At 42.5% G+C, this 22,042-nt stretch overlaps 1 protein-coding gene across 5 annotated transcripts in view; it reads right to left on the reverse strand.

The window, feature by feature from the left end:
* The window catches only part of Morc4 (microrchidia 4), a 50,058-nt gene extending 39,474 nt beyond the window's left edge, over nucleotides 1-10,584 (reverse strand). For 2 of the 5 annotated variants that reach the window (NM_001193309.1, NM_029413.4), the window contains exons 1-3: nucleotides 10,164-10,546; nucleotides 9,962-10,034; nucleotides 3,387-3,519 (exon numbers count right to left, since the gene is read on the reverse strand). In NM_001193309.1, the coding sequence (NP_001180238.1) occupies nucleotides 3,387-3,519; nucleotides 9,962-10,034; nucleotides 10,164-10,265 (308 nt within the window). In that variant the 5' untranslated portion in view covers nucleotides 10,266-10,546. Of the gene's footprint in view, nucleotides 1-3,386; nucleotides 3,520-9,961; nucleotides 10,035-10,163 lie in introns of all 5 variants that reach the window. The other 3 variants (XM_006528618.3, XM_011247761.3, XM_006528619.4) reach the window with 3 other exon arrangements.
* Nucleotides 10,585-22,042: the final 11,458 nt, after the last annotated feature.

A 22,042-nucleotide genomic window follows, 5' to 3' on the forward strand; every position in this document is an offset into this window, starting at 1 on the left:
CACTGTTTGTAAGTCAAGGGTCTTGGAGCCTAGCACTTCTGATGGAATACGAGAACATAGCAACTTCCTCTGGACTACCCCGAAGATGTCAGGAATCTAGAGTCTAGGGAGAGATGTAATTTGGGAAGCTGACCAATGAAAAGAACCTTAGCAAAAAATCGAGGGAAATACATGAGCAGACTTTCGCGTGTTTGTTTCCTAGATATCGTGGTGATGTAACCTGTACTGTAAGTGACTGTAACTGACAAGCATACGGTTACTCTCCAGCTGCTGTTTTGGAACAGACCTACTATGATACCTGATTCTGAGCGGAGGCAGCAAAGGCCCTCAATCCCCGGCTCTGTGCTTCTTTTTAATCCTTGATCTTTCAAAGGGGCTTTCCACCTTGCTGGGAAAGGCCACATAGGGTACAAACATATCCAGATTCACACACTATCCAAGAAGCCAAACAGGACAGTAGGCTTTAAAGAAACTGAATGAAAGGTCTTCTTTGATTTCGTTTCATTCTTCCTACTTAAGGAGCTGGGGTTATATATAGGATCTTGCATATAAGTTCTGTGTCACTCAGGGGAAGTACCTAGTCAGCCCAGACTTTCCTTTTTGAGTTAAATTTTCATGGGATTCTGTGTTTATGAAAGAAACTGCTCCTTCACTTACACCGCCTGGTTTATCAGCCAGAAAACAGGAAGAGGAGCATGAGTCAGGAAAACAGGCACAGGATACCAATAAATGCTTGAGGTCAATCCACAGTGACAGGCGCAATGATTTTGCACAGTTTGCAGAATGGCTTCTATTATTTTTTTCCAAATACAAAGTAAGTATGCCATAAGATGAAAAATAGAAAAGATAATTTATACAGTTATCTTTGAAACTACCTGTAAAGTGTAGAGTGGTTTTTTTTCCCTCAAAAATTGTGATGAGCTAGGGCTATATAGACCAGTTAGAACCATACCTGCTGGTCATGTGTACTGGTAGAAAAACAACTTTGGGAAGTAGAGTCTAGGGATGGATGTTAAGACTGGACTAAATGATCTTCTTTAAACAAATGATAACTTTTAGCTGATTCACGTTTACTCTGAGATACAATCACAAGCAATACCCAGTATATGCACTACACTAAGTATGCATTGACAATGCTTTCTAAAATTAAGTTTTAAAGATAAAGAGCAAGTGCTCTAACCCGCACCCTAACCCTCACCCCTAGCCCTATTTTCAATGAGATGATACTGGCCCTTCATGTTTTGCCTCAAGTGTCATTTTGCAAGCCATCAAGATATCTCAGTTGGCAAAAGCACTTTCACCAAGCTGGAGCCTAACCCTAAGTGTTCTGGAAGAGCAGCCAGTGCTCTTAAACACTGAGCCATCTCTGAAGCCCCTGAAACTAGTTTTAAACCATCCTCTTCCTTTCTTCTATCTTATAACTGTATCAACTTTCATATAAATAACTACAAAAAAAAAAGGAAGGTGTTTGTATTCGCTGGACCTACTGTTTGATGCCCATGTAACTAGGGTAAGATGCTGTAGGAGGAGGTCAATCGGGTGATTTTCAGTAGAAGCTACGGAGATAGCTTGGTGAGTAAACTATGTGATGTGTAAAGAAGAGGACCTGAGTTCAGGTCTCCAGTACCCACATAAAACTCTGCACTCCACAAAGCATGCCTGTAATCCTATCACTGAGGGTGTGGAAGCAGAGGGGTATCTGGGGATGGCTGGCAAGCTAATCTAGCTGAAGAGAAATTTGAGGTTCAATATGAGACACTGTCAGGGAAAAAAGTTGGAAATTAATTTAGGAAAACACCTGACATCAACCTCTCGCCTCCACACATGGACATGCGTGTGCACACAGATGCACAAATACGTACATACATGTAACCACATACAAAAACAGGTGTGAGAGGCAGGCGGATTTCTGAGTTTGAGGCCAGCCTGGTCTACAGAGTGAGTTCCAGGACAGCCAGGGCTACACAGAGAAACCCTGTCTTGAACAAAACAAACAAACAACAACAAAAAAAAAAACAAAACAAAACAAAAAACAGGTGTGGCTGGGTGATGAGCACTTTTTCGAAAAAATATAGTAAATCAGAATTAAACATATTATAGTTCTAGCCTACCAAAATTGTCTTTCTTTTAGTATGCACTATTAATTTTAGGGAGTAAGACAGATCCCAAGTGCTGGGCTTACAGGCATGTGCTTCCATACCTGGCATTCAAATAGTCTTCTAATTAAGAGAGACCAAGAGAAGAAGGACTGGAGAGATGGGTCAGTGGTTAACAGCACCAGCTGCTTTTCCAAAGGACCTACGTGCAATTCCCAGAACCTAGATGGAAGCTCACAGCTGTCTGTGAGTCCAACTCTATAGAGAATCTGTGATATATGCATGTAGGCAAATATCCATACACATAAAACAAAATATTTTCTTAAAACACAAACTAAGGCAAAATATAGAGACTGTTTAGTAGTAAAACATAACCATTTACTTTGACCAAATGTTATTTTTTGGTTTCTTTGAAAGATCAAAGGGAGCCCCCATAAATGACTAATTCATAAAACTTTCCCATAAAACTACAACACAATGAACTTGTTTTTCATTTTTTTTTTTAGGATGCTGAGTCCCTTCCCTCCTCCTCAGCACTGCTCCATTGTTACCCAAGTTTTACACGGTCTAGCTCAGGAAGCACACGGAGAGTTAACAACCACATCTGCTAGGAAGGAAAAATAAAGAAGGGAAGAGTTGAAGAAACACCCATCTTGCACAGAGTGATAGGGAAAGACAATAAAGCACGAACATTCTCAACCATGAATGTTTAAAAATGATGAAATGAACTCAGTATGGCGATAGGAATTTATCTTCAGCTTATCAATAGCTAGCAAATACCATTTCTCAATTCCACGGATGTACTATAAAACCTTCTAAGATTGTGGATGGGGATTCCATCTATTTCTCTTTCACGGTTCTAACACATGAGTGATCTCAGCTCCAACACATGGGGTTTAAGAATGAGTTTCGGTGAGTTAGGGACTGAGGACGATCTCAGATAAATGAAGAAATTCAGGGTGTCACTTAGACCATTTTCTTCTTTTCTGGGGTCAGATTGGGTGCCTGTGTGGACTTACCCCAAACATCTCACGCTTTCCTATTATTGTGCTTTTCGGATTTCATTATGGGTACCTGCTTTAATCATCTTCATTGCCAGCTGGATTCTATGCTCCATGAAGGCAGAAATATTGTCTGCTTCACGATCCATATCTTGACACTAAGACATGCTTAATAAACGTTCATAGGATAAATAGAAGTAAGTTAAAATATTATGGAAAGTTATCAGGCCTTCAATGGAGTTTGTGAAGCCAAGATTTAAAAAAAAAAATAGAATAAAGACATTTTTACCTGAGCATTCGGTGGAGCTTGTGAGGTGTCATGCCACATCCGTCATCAGTAAAGGTCAAACACGGTTTCTTCTTGACTTCCTCAACATCTATAAAGACTGTCCTGGCAGATACATCTGGATCTACAGCATTATCTGCAAAAGGTAGACAGACACCTGTAATATTAGACCTCTCCTTTCAATAGCCTACCAAAATCTCCAGTTCAGTATCAAGATATGCAAATCTGTCTTTAATTACTTCCTATGAATCACTCCTATACTTAAGGAGGCAGGAATTGTGGTCCTCTTACTGAGTGATTGAGAACAACAGACAAGATGGCAGATGGGGCCACACAGCTAATTCCCAGTTTTCACACAAAGGATGACACTGCAATCTGACTTTCTCCCTACAAAAGTTAGGGGCTATGGAAAACGTGTTATTTGCAAAGCAGTTTGCTTTGGTTTGGCTTTCCTCCTTCTTGCCTCTCAAGACACTTTACAGATCACGAGCAGTAAAATGTGGCCAGAGTGAAAAAGTTGAAGCAGCAGTTTGGGTAAAAATGGATGTAAGCTATGTACATTACAGTTCCTTTATTAAAAAAATCATTTCCTGCTTTTTCATATCATCTCCTCTGTTAAAGAACATGGGTATTGGTGTGGTGGTATACACCTATAATCCCAGCACTCTTGAGGCAGAGGCAGGTGGATTTCTGTGAGTTCCAGGATAGGCAAATATGCATAGTAAGAACCTGTCTCAAAAAAGAGGAGATGGGGGGGCGTATTTTTGCAATACCTTTTTATAGTTATAAGGACCTGAAGGAGTCAGGGGTTAAAATTAAAATACGTAATTGACTGCTTAAATCCCAGTGATGGCAGTGGGTCTGTTTAGAATGACTGATTCTGCTGCTTTTCTCTGTATTAAATATGAGGCTGTCTACCCCCTTGAAATGGAAAACTGAAATTAAGTTAAAAAACTGCATAGAATCTTCCATTGTTCCTCCTGAAGTACATCTTCCCAAACAGCTAATTATTTAAGATTCTAAAGACATCAAACTTAACCAGATTAAATGTGTCAAGTCCTCCATATCAGAGAATGAATGGCACTATCTGAAAGGCCACATCTATTGCCATAGACAATGGTTTAGAGTCATTAACATATGTGGATTGCTAGCTAGTCTCATTAAGGCTCACTTGCCCGGTTAGAAGTATATTCTATAGAAAAGGTTGTATACTATTGTTTGAATATGGTTTGCCCTCGAAAGGCTTCTGTGCAGGAAGCTCCGTCTCTGGTGTATTAATGAGATGGCAGAGCCTTTAAGAAGCAAGGTCTAGTATGAGGTAATTAGGTCACTAAGTATGCTACCTTGGAACAGAGTGATGCTGTCACATTAGAAGGGAACTAGATTGGTTTCCACTAAAATGGGTTGTTTTAGTCCAAGACCACCTGTGGGGTTGGCTCCTTTCTGTACATGTTGAGCTCTGTTTTGACTTCTCTGGCACACTGTGATGCCTTGTGACATCACAAGGGGGGGCCCTTTCAGGGCTGCTGGCATGATGCCATTTGGACCTTCTAGGCACCAGAACCATGATCCAAATAAACTTATGTACAACACATTGATCCTTGGGAATTTTGTTATAGTGACACAAAATGGACTTACACAGCTAGGTACCGAAGTTATTTCTCTTCCTAATAGTTCTCTAAGCAATACTTTCCCTCCTATATACCTATATATCTTTCTCTTGCAGACATTATATATGGCTTTACTGATAACCATATAGCTGGGTTGACATAGCCATGTGGAATTCTGATTACATTTTTGCATTAATATCATTGATCAAATCATGCCATTTTCTCCATCAGCAATATCTCTTACAATCAAAATATACATTTCTTTTACAATATAATTATCAGTATCAGTTACAACCACTGGGATGTGTGGAATGTCTGCCAAATAAAATGAGACACAGATTAATTTCAAGTCCTACAACAGTGCAGTGCTGTCAAAATCATTGATAAAATTGTCACTGGCTGTAATCTGAAAAAAAAAATCTGGACAGCTTTAGAAGGGTTCCAAGGTCTATTAGAGTCAATCTGTAAGGTCCAAGTAAGACTTAAGGCCCATATAAATGTGACAATGTACTGGGACTATATTTGCTAAGCTGTGTGTTGGTACATAATGGTAGTATTAACAGAAATGTAGTTCCCTTTTTTGGATATTTCATTTACATTTCAAATGTTATCCCCTTTCCCAGTTTCCCCTCTGCAAACCCCCATCCCCTCCCCCTCTCCCTGCTTCTATGAGAGTTCACCCCCACAGGTTTTTCTGTTCCTTAACCATCAGAAGGACCTAGCATTTTATATCTGTCAGCACTCAGGAAATTTGACTTGGCACGCAGGGTTTTATCAGTCACTCCTGCTGGTAGACAGCCAAAGCCATTGAGACCAATACAACTTGTCAACCAGCTGGATATCATTTATACATGGAAAATGATGACTATCAGGGACTTTTTCCTAATACTTTGTGGACATTCACAATTCAAACACGTAACACACATTGACTCCAGTTACACACGTATACACTGGGACACGAAATGAATCAATTTGCGGGTTTCTAACAAAATCAATAAAATCAATTCTCTCTCTCTCTCTCTCTCTCTCTCTCTCTCTCTCTCTCTCTCATGAAAATTTTGGCCAAACATCATTACTAGATTGTTTTTGTTTGTTTGTTTGTTTTATAGGCGTGCATCAAATAATCTGAACAGAGGCAGTTCCTGAGTTACATGGTAGCTGTCTGGAGCAGTCATACATGAGCTGAGGGTTCATAAAGTGTAGAAAGTATGGGGCCCAAGAGAGATTAGTGTCTGATGGAGTATAAGGGGAATAGAGATCAGCACGCGTGGGCCAACAGGCAGAGCTTTGCACTTACTTTCTGGTTCTATGTGGCCTTTCCTCAACAAATGAAATGATAACAACTTGACCAGCCTCACCTCAGTGGATGAACTTGCAATGCACTAGCAAGGCAGGCAGTTTCAATCCTACCTCTTGCTGTTCAGCTCCGTAAGAATCAGCCAACACACGTAGCAAGCATATCTTATCACATCCCAGGGACTCTATTACCTACCTGAGCCCAGACCATTTAGGCTATGAACAGATTCAATGAGAGAACACTTAATCTTCTTTACCTAATAGCTGGGTGAAAGCTACCCTATCTTCATCTGTCTAGTCTGGCTTCACAATTTCATAGACTAGTAGAGTCTTAGCTCTCCTGTCCTGGTCCATGCTAATCCCTTAGTGAGAGGGCTGTCTCCACCTTGCCTTTGACTACCAAATTACTTTAATAAGAACATGAGAATCCTTAATATCCTAAGCTGTTACATATGCACCCAGTCCACAGGATCCCCTGTCTTCTAAAACTGTTCTGTAACAGAAGACTCATACTTCACCAGAACCTGGTGGGGAGCGGGGGTGGGGAGATGTTTAGCAAGTTGTTCAGTGACAAGAGAGATAAAGGATGGGAGACTGCTTTGAAATGGTATTTCACAAGCCTCCTATCTGTTCCTGTTCCAGTTCGTGGATATTTGCACGGTTGTCAGGGACAGGCTTGCAAATACTTAAATATATAAGGTCATCATCTTTGGTCACAAGGCTACTTTTACACACACACACACACGGGGGGGGGGGCAGGGAGAGAGAGAGGGAGAGGGAGGGAGAGAGAGACAGAGACAAACACACACAGTGAGTTTCTACATTCAAATGGCAAGCATAAATCTCAAAACCCACTTTAGGGACTGGAGTTTTAGCTCAGTGGAATACTTGCCTGGTATGTGTGAAACTGTGAGTTTGATTCCTATTTAAAAAGTCGTTTTTATGGGACTGAAGAGATAGCTCAGTGGTTAAAAATCAATTGCTGCTCTTGCAGAGAATCTGGGCTTGGTTCCCAGTACCCACATGTTGGCTTACAACTGTCTATAATTCCAGTTCGAGGGGAACCAACACCTACTTCTAGCCTCTATGGGCACTGCACTCATGCATGTGGGACACTTAGATACATGGTGAAACACTCATACTCATAAAAAAAGAAATCGTTTTTAAAAGTCATCTTTAATCCATCTGTCCTTCTGCTCTAGATGCCCTCAGGCTCTGTTGTATCTTGCTCTTCCCACTCTTAAGGTCCTTTTCTTAGTACACAAGGTTTACTCTTGCTCATTGGTATTACTGCAATTGCTTCAGAACCAGTCATTAAAATCCACGTCTCCAGCTACACTCCTGTGAGACCAACCATCCTGAAGCAGAGATCTAATCAGGACGTCTCCTTGTCAGGCTAACAGGTCAAATGCCAAGCCTCCCAGTCACATCCTGGTTCCAGCTCACCTTTCTAACCTCATTTCCTACTTGGAATTTGAAGTAAAATGACCTGTGCTTGCAGCCCAAAGTGTCACTTACTAGACATGTAACCTTAGAAAAGTACACTAATTTCCCAGACCTTTGTTTACTCAACTTGGAAAGAGAAAAAAAAATGCCACCCACTTCCAAGGCTAAAGCTACAACGTTATTTTCGAAAGCCTGTTGTAAACTCTTTAAAGGTGTACAGTCTCCTATTTGTGAACTCAGTGCTCTAATTAAATTCAAAGACCTAGAGGATATTCTTCATGGTTTTGCTCATCCAGTTGTTACTTGTGAGTGGAATGTCCCTACACTCACCATATCCACATGTCCCAACCCTTTAAATCTCTTCTCAAGTGTCCCCTCCTCTACGAAGTCTTTCTGACCCCCCTTCTGGTCCTGATAATCTTAAGTCCCTCCTCTTCTGTACGCCTGCAGCACGTGTGTGCTTCTCTTTGCACACGTCCTTTTCTACTAGGTTGCTACAGAAATGATAAAACCTTTTTACATGTTTCATCATACCTGTTAATAAAGTAGAACTTGGTCATATCCATTTTTCTACCTATCTTGGTGACCCTGTGCATAGTAGATGATTAATAAATGTTTATCAAATGAGTGATTTCCTAAAAATTCATGAGGAAGTAGAGAAAACACTTGAAGAAAAAGTAAAAAAGAAAGTTTGGGATTATCAATAAACACTCTGATGTTCCTTTTCCCTGTTAATATTTGTGACTTGGTTTTTTTTTTATAAGAAAATCTGTGTATACACATATATGTACATAATATACACACATTAGCCCAGGTCTATGTTTTTTAATTTAATGCTTTAAAAATACCATCCAGTGAGCTGAGTACAGTGGCAAGAGCCTATAATCCTAGCATTGGGAGGCAGACACAGGCACATCTTTGTGTGCTGACTGCCAGCCTGATCTGCACAGCAAATTTCAGGTCAACTGGACTACATAATGTGACGCTATCTCAAAAGAAAAAAAAAGGGAGGAAGGAAGGAAGGAAGGAAGGAAGGAAGGAAGGAAGGAAGGAAGGAGAAAAAGAAAAAACCATAGGGGAAAACCTAAACGATAGAGTCACCTCAGTCTGGAAATTCAAGCTGTATCATCAATGTTACTTTCCTCCTGAACTTTCTAGAAAGCAATCAGCAACCTACTCTATACCATTTGGGCTCATAGCCAAACTAATCATCAGAATCCTCCAGCACCTTCCAAATAACTCTTCTGACTCTTCCTGTGGCTCACCGACATCTTTAGGAAAACAAGTCTCCTGGCATGGCCACAGTGGTGGCTTACGTCCCCACTGGGGTTCATTCATGTGGCTCTGAAACCATTTTCAAGAGTCTTGTTCTGTGCTAACTAGCCATATAAATCTGTCTTCCTTCTTTCAGTTTTTGAAATATTTATAATGTGCTTGCTCTGCTGCATTTTGCGCAGAACTGCTTTTCATCTTTGCCTTTTGAACAGTACATTAGTGCAGAAGCGATGCACTCAGCTCTAAGGAATCAAGTGAATTTTTTTCCTTTTTTTTTTTTTTTTGAGCGAGCACCGGTGCACCCAGAGGTTAAGTCCTTAAGGCCTCCGTATTCATTCCAGCGGTGTGAGGGCGCTCGTGGACTACGGACCCAGCCCTCTGCAGTCTCCGGGAGCCAAATGCACTCGTGTCATCATCTAAGAGATGGCCCATCATTCCTAGACTTAAGTCTCTAAAGTTAAAGAAGTCATTTCCAGATCTTTCCAACTACTCTACAGGGCCCTCTGCACTGTTCCTTTGCCAGCCTGGGGCCCTCTGTCGGTCGCCAGCCTTGGTCAAATCCAGTCGCTTCGGGGCCCGATATTTTTATGCATTGCTCTTTGATTATTAACTAAGAATCCTAAAGTGACTGGAACATCACGATCCAGACAGAACAACAGCGCGGGAACCCTACCAAACTCTTAGTACACACCTCGCTTCCTCGGCTTTCCAGGCACGATCTAGTCCCGTCGCCCCCCTACCCCACCCCACCCCACCTCACCCTACCCCATCCCACCCCACCCTACCCTCCCTGTCCCCCTCCCTAAGAGATCACGGTGGCCGAGCTCCCCCAGCCCGTCCCGAGAGGACCCGCCCCACGCGCCTCGTGCATTCCTCTTGCGTCCACCGCACCACGCTGGCACCTCTGCCTCGGGCTTGCGACCCGCCACCCGGCCCGCCCTCGTCACTCACCTAGCAGCTCCGCGATGGCACTGAAGGGTCGCGTGTGGCTGCTGGAGTTGCTCTGGAGGTAGCGGGGGCTCATCTGGGGGCGAGAGAAGGTTCCGTCCCGCGTGAGGCCTCAGCTCGCCCAGCCCTCCCCGCGCGCCCCCCGCAGCCCTGGGACCCGGGCGCGCTCGCGCGAGTCCGTCCCCTCGGGGGCCCCCGGACCTACCGTGCTCAGGCGGATCCTGAAGGCCTGCGGGACGCTGCCCGCCCGGGCCAGTCCGCCTCCCGGCGTTCCGGGGCCCGCAGGGGCCCCTCGGTACAGGAGCATTTTTTTGGCCGCCAGGATACCGGTTTGCTGCTGCCGGACCCCTGGGCCGGCTGTCCCCGCACTAGATCGCGCTGTCCCCCGACTCGCAGCTGGCGGTGGCCGTCCCGGACTGGCCCTCTCTCGTTCCCACTCGCAGCTGGCAGAGGCGGGGCGCGCTGCAGCCACCTGTCCCCAGCGGGAGGGGTGAAGCCGGAGGAACCCAGCGTCTGCCCGCCCCGCCTTGTCAGCACCTCTCCTGACCCACCGACTGCCAGGGCTGCCCCTGGGCCGTACAGAAATATGGCGATCTCCTGACAGACGCTCCTCCATCCCCGCCCCTAATTAATTCTTGGCGTTTGCCATAGGCCAGGCGGCCGAGCGGGAAAGCGCGAGGGGAGGGGGGATGGCGGTGCGTGGGGAGGGGCGGGAATGTGGCAAGAGGAGGGAGAGCGTGCATGGGATTTCTGGAGTCCCACTTAGGCTTCATGACTAACAGGCAGGATAAGACAAGTCTTTGAATTTCGAAGGACTGCAGTTTTGCTATCTGGGAAGATAGGCTGGAGCTAAGGGGAATTATTCCCACTAGCTACTTCGAAAGCTTATGGAAGCACCAGGAACTTTCTAGAATGCAATTGGCAAACGGCCTACCGATCCTTCAAACCGGCAGGGAGACTTTATAGTAGGAGAAACTGAATTTACTCGCTGCAAATAGGGGGTTGGTTATGTTATAGGATGCGCATAAAGTAATATGCAGCTTTGTGTGTTTGTGCTCTTGGGGGCGCATCGTTTGCACACCACTGACATTTGAAGGCCTGGTGTCTCTGGGACTGCGGTTCCAAACTCACACAGCCATGCTTTTTCAACAGTCTTTAAAATTATTGCGCTTGCTTATTTTGTGTGATTGTGTGTCTGTGTGCACGTGTGGCGATCAGCACACAATTTGAGGGAGTTAAGTTCTCACCTTCCACCTTCTGTAAGTTTGGGGTTCTCAGGTCTTGTGACAAGCACCTTCATCCCTGAGCCATTTCCCTGCCCCTATATTCCACTTTTAAAGGGCATGCCTGCTGTGAGTCTACATTTACCTGTGCTGTGGAGTCATCATGTAGTGTTGACAGCAAACCCAGGTCCTGGAAGGGCACACTACGCAAGCACCCCTACCACCATTATCACTACTCCCAACCCTGTGAGCACTGGGGTTGCAGTCATTTTTATGTGGGTGCTGGGGATCTGAACTGGGGTTCTCAGACTTGTATGGCAAATGTTTTACCAACTGGGCCACTTCTCCAGACTCCTTTTTCTGTGTGTGTGTGCGCGCGCGCACGCAGGTGTATATGTGTTCTTATGGGTGGCGAGGTTTTCACGTGTCCATTTGTACATGGAAGCCAAAGGTCATCATCTTGTTTGTTGAGACAGGGTCTTTCAACAGCCTAGAAATCACTAAGTAAGCATGGGGTGATTAGCCAGCCAGCAATCTGCTTATTTCCGTCTCTCTCGGTGGTGGTGGTGGTGGTAAGGATTACAAAAGGACACTAACCCTGGCTTTTTCCTTTTTTTTTTTTTTTTTAAGAACACGAGGTCTGGGGATTGAACTTAGGTCCTTTTCCTTGCACAGCAAGCGCTTTCCCAACTGAGTGATTTGTTTTTGAGACACTCATTACCTAGCTCAGGCAGGCCTCTGGCTCTGTATCTTCCTTCCTCAGCATATGCTCAGACATCAGGGAGGGCCCCCACGCCCAGCATTACATTTATCTTCTGTTTGTAACGAAAACGTTTTTCAAAAACGTCCAGCTATAGATGCCTTATTGATGGGTAAAGTACCAGCCTTTAGTCCTTCCAGCAACTTAAGCTGCTGGCCACCTTCTACGGATGACTGCCTTACTCAACCACTTCCCAGTTTCCCTGTTATTAGACATTTAAGTTAAATGTAAAAATGTAAGTTGTAGCCATTGTGACTAACATGAGTGAAGATGTCTCTTCTTCTATAGTGATGCCATTTCCTTTGGATATGTATACTGAATGGGGATTTCTAGATAATTCTGTGTCTGGTTCTAGGTAATTCTATGTTTAAATGTTTTGAGGAAGCTCCATACATTTTTTTTTCATAATGGATGTACTAATTTGCACCCGCAACAACAGTTCGTAAAGGCTTCCTTTTCTCTACATCCACACCGGCAATTGTTTTCTTTCTCATTTTGTCATTTTTAACTAGAGTGAGGTGTTGCCACATTATGATTTTCGTTTCTGCCATACTGAGCGTTTTGAGTACACGTGTCTAGGATTGGGTCTTGTCCCTCCATCACCAAACTATGTCTCTCTCTCCAGCTCAGTTTTTATCCTTTATTTTGTGATAGATTCTCATTGAGGTTCCTGGACTGGCCTTGAAATTACTTTGTAGCCCAAGAAGGTTAAACATGTATTCATCCTTGTCAATATTCCAAGTAGCTGGAGTTAGTTACAGGCCTGCACCATCAAGCCCCAATGAGCATGTTGAAATAATGTATTGGCTTTTTGTATGTCTTTTTTTTTTTTTTTTGAGAAATTAACTTTCCCCATAAGGCTCATGAAACTGGGTAAGGGGTTATAAAGATGGGAAACAATTGGTGGGGAAGAAGCAATTCTTTTATGGTAGAGAAATGTGTAAGTTGCCCAGGGTCTGCTGGTAATGCAGCTTTTTGTGAGTAGTAGCTCATGCTGAGGTCAGGCTTTTTGGAAAAGCAGTTGCCTGAATTGCCCATGTTCCTGTAAGTAACCCCTTACCTGTGGCCCCGCTCCACACACACACAAATATCATTGGTTCATTGAACTAAGTTTGAATGGAGTAATTTCTTTAATTTGCCCTTGCTCTCTCTACTTGGCACAAATACAAAGACTCCACAAGACATGAAACACTGGGTAACATGGTACCCTTTATTGGGAAATCAAGTATATATGTATGCATTTAAACATAGATACGTATATCCAATCAGCTCACTGTCCACAGGGGACTGGTTTCAGAATCCCTGAGACACCGAATTTTGTAATTGCTCTAGCATCTTGTATAAAGTGGTGTAGCAATTGCATATAACCTACCCTTATTCCCTCATATACTTTAAATCATCTCTAGATTACTTTTAGTGTTTAATAAATGTAAATACTATGTAAATCAATGTTGTGCTGAATTCTTCTTTAAAAAGTGTACCTGTTCAGTTCAAAAGGTTTTAAATCTGAAGTTGGTTAAATATATTTACTATATAAACTTAACTAAATAATATAAATACATGTGTATATGCATGAGTAATGATACATGTATAATAAATATATGTATATAATAAAATGTATAAGTACATGTATATATGTAGAACCCATTGATAAAAAAACTAACTGGAAACACATAATAACATAATAAAAACAATGTACATCAAGATGATTATCTTTGAACCAGATTTCTCCATTGAATTCCTTGTGTTTGTCTTTTCTTTTAAACTTACCTTTTTTTAAAGCTTCCAAAATACATGAAAGTACAGACAACCAAATAATCTCTGTACATGTATTACATTGGTGCAAAAATAATTAAACCCACACAGCTACACATATATAGTCATAAATCAAGTAAATAATTCTTTTAAAAGGTTTATTTTAAAATACTTTAACAGGATTGTTTATGTCTCCTGACAAATTCAGTCCCCCTTTCAGAATGACCTACTGCCATTTCTTCCTCCATAAACATAGCACATCATTTGGAAAGCCTTGTTTTACCCCTTGATTCTTACATTCAAGCCTTGGCCATCTCTCAACAGGCTCACTGTCTTCTTCTAAGATGTGCACGTATGGTCTTCCTGTCCTGCTTGCTTCTGGGCATTGTGACTGTATTTTTACCATTGTAGGATTTGTGACCTCATAGGAATTTAACATGATTGGTAGCTGGGGTTCCAAGCATTCCTCAGATCCTCCTCAGCTTTCTATGTCAGAAGTGATTCCCCCAAGGCAAGTGAGCTGCTAAGAATCCAGGACCTGGCTTCCTCTGGCTTTGGTGCCACTAGGAAGCACTAAACAAGATAGTAAAGGAATCTATGCAAATTCTATTATTGCTGCTCCATGGGGCAATCAAAGGGCCATGACATAAACTTTCACTATGTCAACCCCCAAACAAGGCTTTTACAGCAGCTAGCACATAAGTGAAGGAAGATGGATTCCAGAGCAGTAGACTGCTGTGAAACCCTGGGGTTTGCTACACCAAACCAGGAAATGCTTCTGCAGGATGTACCAGAACCCTCTATCATTCCTGTGAGTTTCTGTCCTGGGGCAGAGGTGTAGGAATAAAGGCCAGATCCCCTTTGTTCTAGGGCCTTTGGGTAATAAACTCTGACCAGTCTACGTGATCTTTGTTATTTCTTGACCTCTGTTCACTTGGGCAGGGTCAAATGCCTTGCCCTAGAGGAATCATACAGAATTACTGGGCATTATCAGAATGTGGGATCCAGGGTGTGTGTGAATTTCTCCTACCATATTCTGACCTATCCTTAAGGTCATGTACCCTAAGTGCCTGGATGGATGTGCTGAAGCCTGAAAAGGAATCAGGGTAGGAGATCTGCCCGGTGCCTCTCAAAAGCTGGGCATAGGAAGGCACTGGTTCCTGTCCTGACTCCTCTACTGAATTGACCTGTGATCTTAGAAACAGATAATCTTCCCAAGAAAGCAGGCTGAACCAGAGCATCTGGGTAGAAGGATAAGGGGCACTCTTGGGATAAACACCTACAGGGGAAAAGATAACAGTGCTGACCAGAGAAGGATGTGAAAATTAAGAGGGCTTCAGGGACACTTCAGACGATCTCCAATGGAATATCCAAGAGATCGTGGTTTACCACAGGGAGCCAGATATTTCTGAGCCACCTTTGAGCAATCACTGGATACAGGATATCACCCAGAGATGCTGTACAACTTTAGGAGTCTTAGGCTTTCTTCAAACAAACCCATTCCTGGAGAAGGAATACTCTTTGTACTGTGACTGCCAGCATTGCCTTGGAGTTGCTGAAGGTTGGGTGTCTCAAGAATAAAGTCGAGGCAATTGTAAACATGGAGGAAGGGCATTAGAGCTAGACTACAGTTGGGATCCAAGTGTCATAAGCTATAGAATATTAGGAAAGTCACATACGCTCTCTGAAGCTACTTATTCATTGCAAGAAATGGAATTTTTGGCCTGCCATTCATGAAGCAAATAAAAAAATTGAGAGAATGCCACCTCTAAAGCGTCATAGAACTCTGCACTCTTAGTTCTCTTCCCTGAACCCAAACTACCTAATCCAAACAATGGTTTAAAGACTAGTTTGCAATTGTATGTAAACTGGCAGAGTTCTTGCAAAGTCATAACTCTAGAAAAATCTGACCCATGACAATGAAATCCTCAGTATATATTTAAACTGCCCCTGTTCTGCCGGTCTCTCACTGTCACAGGCCCCTCAGTCTTAAGGACACAGATTACTTCGTAGCCCCTTCTGTCAAGAAGTCAGTGTCGCTTGGGCTTTTCAAAGATGTGCATTCTCAGCCACCACATGGGGCCATCAGCCTGAGAGTTACTGTAGGTAGTTCTCAACTGCTACAGCTCTGGAACTCAGGGCTCATCATGGGCCACTGGTTCCAGGGAAGATGAGTGCCACATTTTCCTTCACCACTCTCTCCTCATGTGGGAAGAATGAGACATGACAGCAAGAATTAGAAAAACTCCACAAAGAGCAAGGCTTTTGTCACAAGGCCCAACTTGGGTTAACTTGTACTCTATAACTACTGAGACCCATGAGTAGACACCTGAGTCCTGCTTTCGGCCAGCTAGGACCTCTTACAGATCATGTGATGCAATCCTTGCCTCGGCATGAGTTCCCCTGGGTCCAGAGTCCCTTGACCTTCCTGTCTCTTCAGCACAGCCCCTAAAGCTGAGGTTCTCCATATGTTTACACTAGTCCAACAGCACCTGCCCCAAATGTCACAAATGCACATTCTCAGACCCTCCCAACACCACTTCATGTGATTCGGATGGGGTCTAAGTTCAGACCGGGCACGGGCTCTAGTTGCGCAAATCATGTTACAAGCACAGGGTGGATGTAATTTGCTTGTTTTGGGGGAGGGAGAGGAAAGGCATTTGAGACAAGGGTCTCACGTAGCTCCAGATGGCTTGGAGCTTGCTATACAAGGAAGGAAGACTCAGAACTTCTGATCCCCCTGTCTCTACCTCCCAAGAGCTAGAACTACAGTTAGTTATGTACCAATATGCCAGGCTGTAATTCGCTTCTTCATCTTCATATTTTCTGGCAACTTCTTCCCTACTACACAGAAGAAATCACAGAAGATGGAAACACACCAATGGAGAGGGTTTCTAATGTCACAGTTCCCAATTAGAAAGCAATGCCTTCCCACTTTACTGATCTAGCTTGATTTGCACCTAATGCTTATTTCTCCAGTGGCTTGTTGCTGCTGGAAAAAGCTTTGGCATTCCAAAGAGAACATTTGGAATATAATGCAAACAACCACTTTGAACAGAGATTTAAAAGCATTTCATTACAGCCACGAATGTGGCATGTAGATTTGATTTTAACTCAACTTGTAAAGACCCGGGGGGAAACAAACAGATCACCAGAATACAAAGAAAATCAAGGGCAGGGCTGGGCAAGACACACTCTCCAAATGACAGCTCAATTAGAGATCTAAATGGATCCAGAGAGCTAAATTAGGGAGGCTACTTTACTGGAGGAGAAGCCTGTAAAGGCCAGCACACACTTGAGCACAATTAAGCTTGGAAACCTCCCTGGGGAAGGAGGTCACTGGGGCACAGTAGGGCTGGCTAAGAGCCTGGGGAGGAAGCATGAGAGACATGAGGAAATTCTGTGAGAAGCTCGGGAGAGCACATCAGGGCTTGGAGCTCAGACCTAAGGGCTGGTGGTGCGGAAAGTTAGAGGGATAGCATAGCAGGTGGCCTCAGATCTGCTCTGAATCGAGAGAAAAGGCTTGCTGAGAGAGAAGCTGGAGCCTACAATTTCCCTGTACCTGCCAATCCTTGTGTGATGACAATAAGAAAATGCTCCACTGTAATGGAATTAGAATTCTCTAGGAGACATGTCACGCTGAGAGCTAAATATGATTCAGTTCATTAATCTGGCCCCTTAAGCCAGGAGAAAGGTTTATCTCCCATGATAGGGAGCTAGGGCTCACAGCTAAATTTCCACATCCATATTTTCTGGCCTTTGCTTCATCTTTTGTATAAATTGTAGCACTAATATGGGTAAGAAGTATCCAGATTTGAAATTTGATTTTTTTCTCCTTAATTTTGACCCAAACTTGAGATTTATTGTTTTATTAAAAACAGGTTTGGTTATCAGAGATCAAACAAACCTTTTCATATGCTAAGCAAGCACTCTCACTGAGCTGGTCGTGGTAGTTAGCTCTCACTTTCCTTCTAGTTTCTTTGTAGTTCTAGATGCTCTTGAATGCATACTGTTCTTCTAGTCTTCTAGAGTGCCAGGATTACAGGCATGGGTCACCATGACTGGTTTGTTTTCTCTTAATATGGGTGAGCATTTAGGCTCAGAGCCAGAACTTATGGCTGAAGGCTCTTCTTCCACTTCCTCCTAAGGTCCTTACATCCGAACTAAAGCTAAGTGAGGCTCATTTCTTCTTTTTTTTCACAGATGACATGAAACTGCAAGACTGAATTAAAATGAGGCTTTCCCAAAGAAATCTGCCACTTGTACTGTACTTGGATTTAAAGTGACTCCCTGTCTTCTTTGGGGACTTATTTGGGGGCCAAGGAATTAGTCATTGGCTTTTAATAGAGTCGTGGGTGCTTAGAGTTTTGTTACTGTGGCAAATTATGACCAGGGTGTCAGAGCACTGTAGGGAGAATCAGAGACATGTTCTATTTCAAGGGACAGGAAAGGGGGCGCCTGATGCTTCAGAACAAGCAGGAGTGTCCTGTTGCTTCAGCAACATCTGTCTTTGTGAAACTTGGTAACTCTTAGTGCCAGCTGGCCAGGGGCACAACTCTCCAGTGGTTAATTGAGATTTTTCTTCAGGTCACATGGCATTCAGAAGGAAGAAACACTTGCCTAACTGGTGTACAAGGGAATATTTAAGGTATGTGTTGTGCGTGTTTCTTCACCCAGGAAGGCTTGTTCCAGGTGAACAGGTATGTTTGGGGAGACACACTTGAATGGTAGACTAAGCTTGCTACATGCATTGTCAAAAAGATCAACTTTTTTAATGTTATTATGTGAAAAATTGACCTGAAAGGAACCATGAACAAAGAAACTGTTCACAAAACAAAACAAAACAAATAACAACGACAACAACAACAAACTGGGAGTGAACATTGATCTTGAAAGACATGCATGCAGCAGTGTTTCAAGAGGAATGGTCTTTTGTCTGTAACTTTGAAATGCGTACAAAAATTAGATGGGCTGGTAGGATAGAACTCAGAAACAAATGATAAAGCCAATGCAATAAAATATAAATGTAAAGTACATTTTTTTTTGCTTATCCACTGCATGGTTCTGTCAATTGTTTAAAAGTTTGAAGATGGAGAATTGCACAGGTGATATTGTTTTCATCAGGAAGATATTGAAATTTGTATCACTCTTAAAGATCCAATGTGTAAGAATCAGATCTATGATGAATTACTCCATTCTAATTTCCGGAGTGGGGAAGATTGTAGGAGATGACAGATGTTGTAATATCATCAAATTATTGTCCTACTTTCTATTTCTGTGTCAGAGGTGGCATATTTGTTAGAGAAGATGAACACATTGGTGACGGTTTGTATCTGTTCGGCCCACGGAGTGGCACTATTTGGAGGTGTGGCCTTGTTGGAGTAGGTGTGTCACTGTGGGGATGGGTGTATCACTGTGGACTTGGGCTTTAATACCCTAGTCCTAGCAGCCTGGAAGTCAGTCTTCCACTAGCAGCCTTCAGATGATGTAGAACTCTCAGCTCTGCCTGGATCATGCCTGCCTGGATGCTGCCCTGATACCACCTTGATGCTAATGGACTGAAACTCTGAACATGTAAGCCAGCTTCAATCAAATGTTGTCCTTATAAGAGTTGCCTTGGTCATGGTGTCTGTTCACAGCAGTAAAACCCTAACTAAGACAACATCTTTGGGTATTTGATATGTGGCCTTTAAGTATTTAACATGTTAAGGTCCTCCCTTCTATACTGTTTAGAAAACATAATAAGAAGGTTCAGATCTATATAAATTAGACATGAATACATATTTGTGAGATATTTCTTTCTTTCTTTTTTGGTGCTGGAGATTGACTCCAGAGTTCTTCTATATGTCATGTAAACACTCTACCTCTGAGCCACACCCTCACACAACAATAGACCTCTGTCATTGTGCTACATAGCTCTGTTAACTCTCTAAGCTTCCACTGTAAAATAGTTTAAGAAAGCTGGCTATCCCACAGAATGTCCCATTGATCCACTTAACCAAAACAAGAAATTGCTTTCACACTAGAAGCTTGAGCAATACACAATTACTCACAGCATGGAGGGTAACCCTTGTGAAGATTAAAGGGCTTACCACATTAATAAATTTTTAGGTGCCAGTGAGTAGGGGGCTAAGCAATTACAACCTAGGTAAAAGACAGGAGGCCTGTCCTGACCCATATGCTAGGTGATGCAAATTCCCTATACTTTGAGCAGAGGCCAAAATAAGAAAGCACTCTGCAGCATCTATACACTAACAATGCTGTTTGGAGCACATGACCATTATATCCTATAGGGGCAGGGAAATGGCTAGATGGAATTTATAGCAAGCCTATGGAGATAATCACAATGTAGACCTCAAGGACTTAAGACAGGTTAATTATAGGCCTTTAGAAAATAACCTGTATGCTTTGGGCCCTAGTATAAATGGAACAAATGGATGATAGGAAAACAGTATGCTTGTGACTACAAATGCTCATCATGACCTAGGGTTGATCATTCCCACCAAACTCTACATCAGATGGGTCTAGTAATAAGGTTTTATAAAGAAATGGTTCAACCCCAGAAAAACAAAGGGACACACATATCTGTTTTAGTAGGTGGTCCAGACACAGGTCATCCACTCTGATTTTATCAGCATCTCTGATAAAATACTTGAGCACATACTTGCAGTATATAGTTATGATTTACTTCTAGCCAGCAGACAAAGGAGCTAAACAGCATGGGCTTGGTCCATGGATGGACTCTCATGATATGCAGGTGTAAGCTGAAAATGAATGACAGTTATATTTGACAGAAAGTGATTAGGGATTCTGACTGGTCATTCAGGTAACACCATTTTTGAGTCTATGTAAGAGATTAGCTTCTCTGTCACCTAAATTTTCCTCTCTCTTTCATAGTTGGTGATTCAAAGAGTATTTCTTAACTTGCACCTTGGTAACTAACAGTATCTCAGAATGTTTCTTAACGCACTTTTCAATTTGCAAGATCTTTTTACCATTAGGACTATCACTGTATGTGTTCTAGATATCTTCTAAGCTAGCCTTTATTTTTCAACATTGTTTAAAACATTTTTTTGGTAAGCTGGAGGATGGGGAGACAGGCTACAAACTACTGTCTTCTAGTCATGCCATGGCTGTTTGCACTCATGAACCCAGAGCAGTTGTGCTTACCTATAGACAACTTTCACAAGCTCAAGCTAGCCAGGTTTCCAGCATAGATGGGGGTGGATGATATCTAAACCTCACTCCTTACTGGCAAGCTGTTGTCAGTGGAGGGAAAGTTATTCTTTATCTAGTCTATATCCACTGATAGATTCCCCATGATCTAGATAATACCAGAAGCACATACACACATGGGAAGTACTAACTAGAATTGGTAGGCTATAAAAAAAAGCAGGAGTGGGTGAGTTGGGGAGCAGGGCAGGGGAAGGGTATAGGGGACTTTCAGGATAGAATTTGAAATGTAAATGAAGAAAATATCTAAAATAAAAATAAAATGGAAAAAAAATCCATAGACTTTAGAGGGGGACATTTGGGCAGGGTGATATTAGGGGAGTTAAAGGGATCAATGGTAGTAAATATGATTACATTTCATTGTATACATGTATGAAATTTCCAAGAATAAAGGAAAAAATTAAGTGTCCTTTGCAAGCCAAATAATTCACTTTTAGCTACATCTTCTCATTTTCTCTAATACCTACCAAAAAGTAATGATTTTTGCTCATAGACATAAACTTCATTATATATTAAGAGGTAAAAGCACTGGGTGGTGGTGGCGCAAGCCTTTAATCCCAGCACTTGGAAGGCAGAGGCAGGCGGATTTCTGAGTTCGAGGCCAGCCTGTTCTACAGAGTGAGTTCCAGGACAGCCAGGGCTACACAGAGAAACCCTGTCTTGAAAAACCAAAAATAAATAAATAAATAAATAAATAAATACATAAATACATAAATACATAAATAAATAAATATTAATAAAAAAATCCTAGGATGGGGCCCAGGATTTTGTCCTTTTTTTTTTCAAATAAAAGACGTAGAGGAGGCACTTTATCCACTATGTGTGTTTAAACGTGTTATAAATCATAGAGAAAGGTATAAAGATACACATCAGATTAACATTGCTTACTCCTGATGAGAGGAACCAGAAGAAAGAGAATATGATGCCATTATTTACATAGTTCTGTTGTTCTTATGAGAATGGCTGTGAATTCCTTAGGACTTTCCTTTAATATGTTGATTCTTAAAGCCATGTCAAAAGCCTTCAAAAAAGGGAGTAACACAAAGCTGTTACAGGGACAGTGGGAAGGTTGTCCTGATTCTTGGCCAAGCCTTTCTTCTCAGCCCCACTATA

This window comes from Mus musculus, chromosome X (assembly GCF_000001635.26).
Source record: "Mus musculus strain C57BL/6J chromosome X, GRCm38.p6 C57BL/6J".
Classification (NCBI taxonomy): Eukaryota; Metazoa; Chordata; class Mammalia; order Rodentia; family Muridae; genus Mus; species Mus musculus.